Source organism: Chelon labrosus (genome assembly GCF_963514085.1).
Source record: "Chelon labrosus genome assembly, chromosome: 2".
In the NCBI taxonomy this organism is placed as follows: Eukaryota; Metazoa; Chordata; class Actinopteri; order Mugiliformes; family Mugilidae; genus Chelon; species Chelon labrosus.
This window is the reverse complement of record NC_140338.1, coordinates 5,682,392-5,693,824: the sequence shown is the minus strand read 5'-3', so window position 1 is coordinate 5,693,824 and position 11,433 is coordinate 5,682,392. Positions and strand designations below refer to the sequence as shown.

At 42.1% G+C, this 11,433-nt stretch overlaps 1 protein-coding gene across 1 annotated transcript; it reads left to right on the top strand.

The window, feature by feature from the left end:
- Window positions 1–718: 718 nt before the first annotated feature.
- On the top strand, window positions 719–10,118 carry dctd (dCMP deaminase). Its single transcript, XM_084561384.1, has 6 exons — window positions 719–823; window positions 2,405–2,504; window positions 2,791–2,926; window positions 5,399–5,515; window positions 7,237–7,333; window positions 9,160–10,118. The coding sequence occupies exons 1-6, from the start codon at window positions 789–791 to the stop codon at window positions 9,242–9,244; spliced, it is 570 nt and encodes a 189-aa protein (XP_084417510.1). The 5' UTR covers window positions 719–788; the 3' UTR covers window positions 9,245–10,118.
- Window positions 10,119–11,433: the final 1,315 nt, after the last annotated feature.

The window sequence follows — 11,433 nt, the reverse complement described above, 5'->3', positions numbered from 1 at the left end:
CAAGGACCTGAGAAGACTCTAGTGTCTGAGGAAGCTCAGGTCTTTTAATGTTTGCAGCAAGTTGCTGGAGACTTTCTGCCAGTCTGTTACTTTGCTGTGGTGTGTTGGGGGAGCAGCACCAGCAAGAAGGACATAAGTAGGATTGACAAACCAGTGAGGGACAGGAGGACACTGGACAAACTTCTCTCCATCATGAACAATCCTTCACATCCACTACACCAGACAATAGAGGGACAGTGGAGCTCATTCTCCAACAGACTGATCCAGCTCCACTCCCACAGTGAACGCTACAGGACATCATTCATACCAAACTATCCAGCTGGACAACAACAAGATAACTCCATTTTATTTATGTTAATGGACACTGTTGCACCTTACTATCATCTTATTGAAACAAAATATGAGATTTAAGGCTATTATTGCTGAGCTTCACTGATCTGAAGCAGATAAATAAAATTAAAAAATAAATAAATCATTGTGTGTTAGTTTAATTAATGTAAGTAAACTGTGTTTGGTTGATTGAAGCATCTGGATTTACTCCCAGTCTCCTCTGATAGACAGTTATTACAGTAATTTGTTAAAATAAGGTTTAATTAACGTGGCTGTGGCTGTGGTTGTGATTGGAGCTCTGGGCGGATGGAGTCCAGCGACGGGGGGGCGGAGTTTGGACGTCATGACGTATTTCATGCACGCAAAAAAACCCGGGAGATCACTTCCTGCTTGAAGTTGATGTGGTTTCCGCGCCGAGTCAAACTGAGCGAGGAAAAGCGGCAAATATCTGGAAAACCATGGAGGAAATTCAGCCCCAGACTTTATTGAACGGGTAACTTTTATTTATTTTTTTATCTACAACCACGGTTAAGGACATAGATGTGTGAAAACTTAGACCAAGGCTGTGTTAATACTGGGAAATGCCTGTCCTCGTGCTGTTTCCACCATGTTTTTATTTAGTTTTTACCTTTCTCTGGGTTATTTCTTCATATTTAATGTCTATAGTCAGTGGATATGTGCTTAAAATAATTCAAAGTTGATGTCAATCTTTTTATATTGTGCAAGTAAGGCAGAAATAACAGTTATTTATTTTAAAACTAACAAGTAAAACTACAGACTGTGCAGTTAATTTGTTATTAGAAACAGGATAGTGTCTTTCTTTTTTTATTTTGGCCTTTTATCTTTACCTTCTTTTATAGTTGTGTTTAATTTATATATAGGCTATTTATATAGCATTTCTAAAGCAAACAAAACTTACAATAATGGTGTATGGCTATAAAATGTCATAAATCCACAACTAAAGCAAATCTATGGGCAGATTGAAGCGAAGTGGGCCACCAGTAGAGCATGGAGTTAAAAAGATTTTATGTGGCCCTAAATTTTATTGGACACAGTGACTAGCTGTATTCTGAACCAATAGTAGGCGTTGTAGGACGTCCTGACATCTGAGACGTGCGGACGTCAGCTGAGGACAAGATATGTTTGTTTATGGAAATATACTGTAGCTGAAGGACACAGGACTGAACAAGTTTATTAATCTGGTGATCAAAAGTCAAACATGACTCAGATTGTTTGTTTGCTGTGGCTTTGATATTTAGTTGAAATCGTAAATGCGCAAATTGGGTCACAGCTGCAGTGAAGTTGGTCTGATCCGGTAATGTGAAACGATCTGCTTTGCCAGGGTTAAGACGGAGAAAGATGAGGGACATTAAGTCTTTGATGGGAGCTAAACGGTTAAAAAGGGAGGATGGTTAACTACTAACCAACTGGTGTAGGGGGAGCATATGCAGGGAGAAGATAATTGGTCCCAGGAATGAGCCCTGGGGGACACCGCACAACAAAGCAGCAAAGGAAGACACATGACTATTAATACTGACAATAAAAAAAATGTGCAGTTGAAATAATGTGCAACGTCATATTGTCCAGCCTAGACTTATTCAGTCAAAATGCACTTTTTATTTAAAGTAACTCCAATAAATAGTTTTCAAAATGTCTTATTTTACCTACAAACAAAATTAAAAGTTAGATTTGGTTCAGCATGTACAGTAAAGTCAAAGGTCAAGCCACCAGAAACACATTAGTCCTTAGTCCAGTGATGCAGGCGTAGGCTTTTCTTTTTCTGGTCAATCAAGTTAGAAGTCTAAGGGCTATTTCTTCACTAAGCTTCTCTCAGACCTGAAGAACATGTAGGAGATTTCTGTAAATCAAACTACAGCCTGTTCCCCTGGTGGATGTAAGATGATATGTTCAAGCCTCGACTCAGGATGACGCACGTTAAGCTAATTCTCAGAAGATTTAATTTTGAAGGGGCGGGTTTTAATGTAATTCTTTTGTTCCGGTTTGTATGTACATGTCAGGGAATTAGAGTTTAGGGATTTACTTATGCTGTGTCTCCCTGCGTTTTTGTCTCTAGTACCACAACCCGGAAAAGGGAGGACTACCTGGAGTGGCCAGAGTACTTCATGGCTGTAGCTTTTCTGTCGGCACAAAGGAGCAAAGACCCGAGCTCACAGGTGTGTATGAAGGTGAAAAGAGTCGGATACTTCAGTATGGTTTTGGGTTTGTGTCCAAGACAATTTTTTTTTTTCACCGGCTGACAATCATCTAAAGCAAACACTGACAAGTAGAACTATGTCTTATTGTCACTGTGACTTATAGGCGGTTTAGGCTTTGGCGTCCACACACGCAGTCACTGATAAAATCATAAAATAGATTTACATTGAGGTGCTACAACTGTCCAGAGCTGCTTCTGATCTCTGGTTATTTTCCTTTGACTGAGCTGTGGAAACCTCTCTGCAGGTGGGAGCGTGCATAGTGAACCCGGAGAATAAGATCGTCGGCATCGGTTACAACGGCATGCCGAACGGCTGCGATGACGACCTGCTGCCCTGGTCTCGCTCTGCTGATAACCGCCTTGACACCAAATACCCATACGGTAGGAACACGTCTGCACTCTGACTTTATGCCTCTCCCCGGCTTTAAGTTTGCACATATGTATAGATAAAATACTCCTGCTTTCATCCAACAGCTTGTCTGAAGTCAACATGATCCCATTTTAAAGTTGCTGAGTCTTCTTCATGTGTCAGGTTGACCTGTAGATGGTGGTAGAGGATAAATAATGAGGATCTTTCTCCAGCACTGAGATGCTCTCGTTATCTTTCTCCCTCTAGTTTTTTTTCCTCCCCTCTTACTTCAGTTTATAAGAGAGGAAAAATAAGTGATCTCAATCTTTCCCAGCAGAGTAGGTTCCAGGTTGGGAATTTATTAAATTTGATCAAGATCGGTGCCGTTTTCAGTTCTGCTTACCAATCCAACTATTTATCGATTGCTGCGTGGGATAAAAAAAAAAGTAGTCGTACTTTCAGCAGCTGTTTTTTGTTATACCTGTGATCACAATCTCCTCCTGACACTTGTTTTGAGTACGTTAAACACTGAACATTGACTGAATTGAACCTTGCTGTTAATGATCCACACTATGTGGAGAAACCAAGAGGCTGAATAGATCAAGACACATGAAAATTAATTAATTAAACTCCTTCTTTTCCTGTCTGTCTTCTCTCACCAAAGATGAGAGTTAACTGATAGAGTCCTGATGTTGTGACTCATCAGAGAATGGACATGGGCCTTCTGGGGGTGTCCTGTGGTGTCTGGTAACAGGATGTTGTTAGTGGGGGGCCTTTGAGGATCATCCCACAGATACTTGATCAGTTTGGGATCTTGTGAATTTGGAGGCCAGGTCAACACCTTGTGCTGTTCTTCACGTTTTGTTGAGTTCTTCCTAAACTGTTTTTATGTGCTATCATCAAGGAGTGTCATTGCTATGGGGTGGGGGTGCCTGGTCTGGTCTGGGTGGGTGCTACATGTCTAAGTAACATCCACACCAATGAATGCCAGGTCCAAAAGTTTCCCAGCAGAACACTGAACTGTCACAAAATGGTCAATGTTATTCACTTCTCCTGTCAGTGGTCTTAATGTTGTGGCTGATCGGTGCATAGAAATGTTATTCTGACACAAAACGACATTAGGATGATAGTTAATAACCAGTGGAGACATAAATAAATGGACTACATTTGAAGATTTTGTGGATTCAGCGTCCACGTTGATCAAAGATATTGGATTAACGACAAGAGCGTTCACTCCACCCACCCCCCACACATGCAATATCTTAGCAGCACCAATGCAGAGTCATTATTGACTTCCATTATACACACAAACACACACACACACACACACACACTTGGGACCTCCATACAACCATGCTTGTGCAGACTGTTGCTGCAGCATGTTGCTTATATTTGAGTACCACAGCCTTGCACTCATTCCAAGGCGACGTAGTAGACGATGCAGTTTGTAGCCAAGCTCCTCCCATCGCTCCCTTCATCTCCATGATTTCTTCTTAAAGCCTCAAGAGCTGGAACCGATTTTCGATTCCCGACCTCAGTAGCGGTTCTTCCTAATAGCTAAGATTGAAAGTGACTCCCTAGACGTTGCAGTGAACTAAACAAGCAATTTACTGGTGCGTTTTTCTTTCCTAGCTAGAACAGAGGCAGTGTAATCATTACAGGGAAAATTCACCAACTTTTTTTAATTTATTTTTTATATAGAGAGAGAGTCTGCTTGGATATTTGACATATATGGAAACCATTGACAGATGTTATCATTACGGAGCAAGAGGTAGACAATCTTCCTCAAGTCCTCAGCCCCCACACTGGTTTAAAGTTTGAAAATAGAAAAAAAAAAAAAAAAAATGGAGTTAGAAAGAAGTGCTCTTCATCTCTGCTTGAGGCCGCATTAGCCAGCGCTGGAATAACACGCCCTAATTGTCAAAATATAATGAAACGAGTTGAGTCCAGACTGTCAACAGTCAGGCTGCACGGACCTTTATTCACGGCGGACGTCTTGAATTGTCATAATAATGGAAAGCACAGGTGTGTTAATGATGGCAGCGTTCCACTTAAAGGGGGGTGGGGTGGAGATGTGGCTTTGCTGTCATGGCCAACCGGGACACTTAATGGAACTGAGCCATCATTACTGCACCTACACTGGCCCCACTATGACAAGCCAACATGTCTGCTGTGAGGGGAGGAAAAAAAAAAGGAGATACAGCAGGAAGTATAGAGATGAAGATTTCAATGCATGGAATAAACTCACTATAGGAGAATGTGGATGGAGAACGTTAATGGACTCTCTAAAGTGGAAATAACAGCTCGTTTACTTCTGGGGGATGAGGAATCTCATCAGAAAGAACTACAGTATATGTAAAATTAATAGTGTAGAAAGGAGAGATGGTCAAAACCAAACTGATCTGGTATATTTCCAACTGTATGTAAAATAAAATAAAACCCAAAAGGTAGAAAGAAGAAAACACGCTATGACCTGAACTATTCTTCACCGCTCTCCTCCACAGTGTGCCACGCCGAGCTGAACGCCATAATGAACAAGAACAGCGCCGATGTGAAAGGCTGCACCATGTACGTGGCTTTGTTCCCCTGCAACGAGTGTGCCAAGCTCATCATCCAGGCAGGTAGGTGTCGACACGCACAAGGTCTCGCCCTGCAGTCATCAGGACAGCGGGACGATCATGCAGTTTTATGAAGGGATGGAACCACCTGGTGCTGCCAGTAAATTGCCAAAATGCATCATTTTCTGTTATTCAGCGTCGATCCGATGAGTTTGTCTGGGTCTGTAAGGAATTCTGTCCCCTTTTCATTACTTTTCTAGTGTTTTCATAGAAGTTTTTCCTCATATCTTTAAGTTAAAATCGACTCTAAACCATAACCTGAGGTTGCGTTGGAGGTTTTGCATCTTTTTAATCCATAACGAGTTGGTGCTAGGGCTGGGTATTGCTACCGTTCCCCTGATTTGATTAGATTCCAATTCAAAGCATCCCGACTCGATGCCAATTCATTTACACATATCCAAATATTCATTCATTCATCTTCTGTAACCACTTGTCCTGTGAAGGGTCATGGGGGGAGGGCTGGAGCCTATCCCAGCTGTCAATGGGGCGAGAGGTGGGGTCCACCCTGGACAGGTCTCCAGTCTATCACAGGGCTAACACAGAGAGACAGACAAACACTCACACTCACACCTACGGCCAATTTAGAATCACCAATGAACCTAACCAGCATGTCTTTGGACGGTGGGAGGAATCTGGAGAGAACCCACGCAGACACAGGGAGAACATACAAACTCCACCAAACCAGTCGGCCTGGATTCGAACCCAGAACCTTCTTGCTGTGAGGCGAGATCCAAAAATGTTTAAAGAAAAGACAATTGGACAGTTTCTTGAAGACCTTTCATCCAAGTAACTTCTTTAGTTCTGAAGGACTGGCAGGGAGTTGGGGTTTAAGCATCTGTGGACGTAACCCATCAGAGCATCCAACGAGTTTCTGATTGGTTACGTTTTTGGATGACCGAGAACCCTCACAGACTCTCTTAAAATCTGAAACTGATGTCGTCATTGGTTCCAAAGGTTTGTGGAGCATGTTCCCTCTAGTTTCACACCTTTCATGTGTCCAGCTCTTCTCTGTGGTCTCACAAGATTGGGCATGTGTTGGGAAAACAAAAAAACAATAAATCGATCTTTCATATCCAGATCAAATTGAATTGCACATTCATTTATTTATGTATTTAGTTTGACACCCGGTTCTATTTAGCAGGTTTACTTATTTATCCAACTCTCCACAAACCCTGTTTCAATCTGTCTGCATTACAGTTGTGTCAAAATGAAATTAAAGCTCGATTTGATTTACAAGATTCAAAGAATTGTATAAAAAAAAATATGTAAATTCAAAGATGAAAACTTCTAAAATCTGCCCCGGTTGTAAGGCCAGCTCAATCTCCTTAATTATCATGTGTTAATATTCTATTCCAATAATCCTATCAAATAAGGTTTAGTTAATAATCAGCAGAGAGAGACGTGCCTGGTCACAGTAGAGGAACAGAACCAGAGATTCTCAGTGTGGAGTCAAAAGCTTTCATCATTAGACTATTTGTATCACGCTGCACGGCGCCTCACAGCTTGAATATGCTCAGCGTGAACAGCATACTTAGGGTTTTTGGTGTTTTTTCTTTTTTTTTTTTTTAAAGCTACATTGGCGCTAAAAGCATAAAGTTTGTCCTGTAGATTTATGTTCTTTCTCTTCATGTTTTCCTCCACCAAGCACGCCCCCAAGGAAGGAAGTAAGGAAGCACATCTCTGCTCTAAAACCCACTAATAAGCTCTCTGCTCCCTCTGTACAGGACTTAAGGAAGTGGTGTTTCTGTCTGATAAGTACCACGACACGCCGGAGATGGCCGCGTCCAGGAGACTGCTGAACATGGCAGGGATACAGTTCAGGTGAGGAACACGTTTCAACACGTACATTTATTGTCTTAAACATCTCGGGGAGCAGATGATGAAAGGTGCTATGACCGTTTGAACGATACAAGAAGAACGAGCGTAATGACGGTGTAGAAAACTATTTTAACAAGTAAAACAAAGCTGCAGTACGGTCGCAATCGTGCCTCAGAAGATTTGGGTGAATATTAAAAATTAGCGCTGCTGTGTCGAGCGCCCAGCTTCCCGCGCAGGCCGTGTCTAAGTCTGGAGATGACATGGAGTCTGCAGCTGTTTCACAACAAAGAATGCAGCATTTGTTTGGTCAGCGTGAGACGTGAGAGGGAGAGAGGCTGAAAACATAAAAGCTCTGCTCCTGCTGAGCTGAGCTGCACACATCATTGTGCTGCTTAATACTTCAAGCTTCGTTCCCGTGTTCTGAGATGTCCCATCCATCCATGCTGGTGCTTCTGCTGTTGACCAGCTCGCCATCTTGCAAAATTCTTGCACCAGTTCTTTAATGCACAGTCTGAAGTCGTCAAGTTAACGCTGAGCCAGATTAAACCAAGGCAAGAAGTGCGATGGGACGATTGTTGGACTGAGCTTGGCGTTATTGAGAGCAGCAACGGGACGCAAGTTGAGCTGCAACAACTCATCAGCGTCGTCAAAGTCAAATACGTCGATTTGACGTGTCGCAGTTTTTACTTTTAACAGCCCAAGAAGAAGTAGAAGATTTTCCAACTATTCCAGTGACTTTGACAAATGAACTCAATAGACTTTCCAAAGTACGTGCTAATGGAGATGCTAATTGCTATCATGGCATCACTGCTTTCCAGTGCATCTCCAACTGCAAATGCCTTACACCTATAGAACCAAACAAAATGTGAAATAAACTGAATGGTGACTGTCTACAGGATGATACGGATGCATTTCTAATCACAGTCAGCACTAATCACTGAAGAATTTAGTTTTTTGAGGGTTTTTTTCTGAAGTTTTTGGTAAAACTTGCGCCATCTGTGCTTTCCTTCCACAAAAGATTTAGTGTGGCTTGATGAGTAGGGACAGTGCCGGATGGGAATGGATATCGGGGCCAATCTTGATGTGTTTTTAAAAGATCAAACTGAAACCGTATCAGAGCTTCAGCCGAGGCAGATATTTTTCAGGTCCAAAACCAGGTCGTTGTAGCGTCAAATGTCGTCTTCCTCTCCTGTTTTCATGTCAGTTAGCTAGCGCCAAAGCTGCAAATATCAAAGAAGAAGATGAAGAACCAAAATCTCATAACTGACCACGTCTGCTGTGTAAAATGAGTCAGACAGCACTTAGTAGCTAGTTGAATGTGGATGTTTGGTGAGGTGGTAGTAGTTGATAATCACCACCTTGATGCAAGAGCGCCAATGAAATTACTAAACAGAATCCACAGAGTCCACTCAGGCAAAGGCTGCACTCAAACAACAACAAACACTGAACCCAGAGAAAAGTTTCCTGGAGACAGCGTCAAGGAGAGAAATCTTTCAGAGAGGTTTAGGGAGTTTATGGCAGCGTTGGATGACCAGAACATTTCTGGAATAGAGAACACAAGGTACCAGCTACCCTCTCCACACTACATTAACTTCGACAGAAAGATTTATTGGACTGAATCCAGTCGACTCTAAGAGAAGACAAGGAAAGACTTTAGGAATTAGGAAAAACTTGATCGGTACATCCTCATTGAGAAGTGTTTCTAGAGTGAATCCAGTCTTTTTTTGGTGCCTACTTGACTTTCATCCTGTTCCATGCGTGTCCTCATACCTGTGTCTGTCTAATTCAGTTTTTTGTTAACTTTTTCCTCCCTCGCTGTGTCTTGACAGGCAGTTCGAGCCCAAGAGGACTGAGATTGTCATTGATTTTAATTCCATTAACCTCCCTGGAAAGCTGAACGGCACGACCAAGTGAAAATGCAAAAGACTCACCTTGGGGAACTGTGAGGGAAAAAAATGACAAGATTGAAATGGACTTTGATGCCTCTTTTCTGTTCATCTTCTCACCCCCCCCCCCTCTGCTTTGTCCAAGGAAAAGCTCAAGGATGCCTCGACTTTGGCATCTTTTTGATATTTTTTTGGTTAACCGGATATTCGAGATAGTTTAATGTGACGCTTCACGCTCTGTGGCCGACTGTGGCAGAAGGTCTTTCTTCGATGCTTTAACCTCCGCCAGGTGTAACCTTTTTCTTTTAGAGCTCCCTTTGGGGTGTAGGGACACACAAGGCCTCTGAACACACTTTCTTGAGTGTTTGATTTGAAAATCTTTTGACCTGTTAATCACATTTTCACTAGATTGTTTGCACAGGGGAAAACCAGAGATCTGTTTTTTTTTTTTTTTTTAAAGCCTCCTTCAAACCAGGCTCCAGACTGGGACAGGGGCCCCTTGATATTCAGATCACTCGGCCTTTCTTCACATTCACACTGGTAGCTGCTGGTGTTAGCGTCTGTGTTAAGTCTCTGGGTTTTAGTTGGCGACAGGCTGTGGTACATGGAGCTGAGCCTCGTGTCTGCTCTGTGTAGCAATGAGCCTGTGTTTTATGTCTTTTATTTCAACCTTAATTACTATTTTTTTTATTTAATGTAACGTGTCCAGGAAGTCCTGACTATGTGGGAGTACACAGTTTTTATTTTTGGATTTGTTTCGTGGCATGTTTTCCCCCACGTTGTTTTAGAAGCAGACATATCTGCTGTCTGACACTCTGCTCAATTAATTTGTATGTAATCATATGTTCACATTGATTGAATACATGCATGTGTCGACTGTTGGTGCAATAAAACTGGGATAACACGAACCTCCGATCCACTGTGTTCATTATTCCCGAGAGCTGTTTCAATATCAAATCAAACAGTTGCTGTGATTCAGGTGATGAATACTTTATTTTATTTACATCTAGGCACAGAAATATTTGGACAGTGACACAGTCTTCATGATTTTGGGCTCTGCACGCCACCACATTGGATTAAAATAACTGAGATGCAACTGAAGTGCAGACTTTCAGATTTGATTCAAGGGGTTGAGCAAAAATATCCTATGAAACTTTTAGGAATTTCAACAGTTTTTGTACAATGTCTCCTCATTTCAGGGGCTCAAAAGTAATTGGACAAATTGACTTTACCATAAATGTTTATTTTTAATACTTGGTTGGGAATTATTTGCGGGCAATGACTGAATGAAGTCTGGAACTCAAGGATGTCACCAAACGCTGGGTTTCCTCCTTCATGATTCTTTGCTGAGCCTTTACTGTCTTCAATTGTTCTGGAACTGGACCTTATTCCTGGCATAAAATACGACCGTTTACTCACCCATATAACTTTAGCGTAATTTGTAGTCCTTCTGGAGATATTTAGATCTGCGTATATCCATATAGTGGGAGTGACTGGGTCACCGAAACGCAGCCTCTAAATAACGTTCTTTTAACCAATATTTTGTTGTCGTGCGCTAGTGCTATTGCCCATTGAGTCTCTGAGCGCCCTGCGTACCCGCAACAGTCGGCTTGTTTACCTGTAATTTGCTACTACTATGGTTCGTCCATGACCTCAGAATCTGAAAAATATTCAGCCATTTTGCAAAAAACTAGCAGTAGCAAATTGCAGGTAAACAAGCCAACTGTTGCGGGTACGCGTGGCGCTCAGAGACTCAATGGGCAATAGCACTAGCGCACGATAACAAAATATTGGTGACATGAACGAGTTTCGCGGCAGGTAATGCGTTATTTAGAGGCTGCGTCTGGGTGCCCCAGTCACTCCCACTATATGGATATACACAGATCTAAATATCTCCCAAAGGAATACAATTTACACAAAACTTATATGGGTGAGTAAACGGTCGTATTTTATGCCAGAAATAAGGTCCAGGTTGTAAAAAAAAAAAAAAAAGAAAACAGTAGTTCCCCTTTGTTCCCAAAGTTAGCGTTGGGGCCCTTTGTTCTTTCGATCCGTGTATCAGTGTATGTTTGTTCTGTCCTACCACACAGTCCGTGAGGAAAGGGGAATGAAGGAATCCTTCACCACTCTCAGAGTGCAGTATCAATAGTTTCGATGCGGCTCGCCACCCAGCTCATCTACGGATCTTGGAATCTGGAAACAATCTCTGGAAACTTC

What these genes read in the sequence shown, in the direction of transcription:
- dctd (XM_084561384.1), top strand. Translation starts at nt 789, where the DNA reads ATGGAGGAAATTCAGCCCCAGACTTTATTGAACGG. An exon ending in CCCCAGACTTTATTGAACGG is followed by an intron (nt 824 to 2,404) that starts GTAACTTTTATT and finishes TTTTGTCTCTAG; the next exon opens with TACCACAACCCGGAAAAGGG. An exon ending in TGACACCAAATACCCATACG is followed by an intron (nt 2,927 to 5,398) that starts GTAGGAACACGT and finishes TCTCCTCCACAG; the next exon opens with TGTGCCACGCCGAGCTGAAC.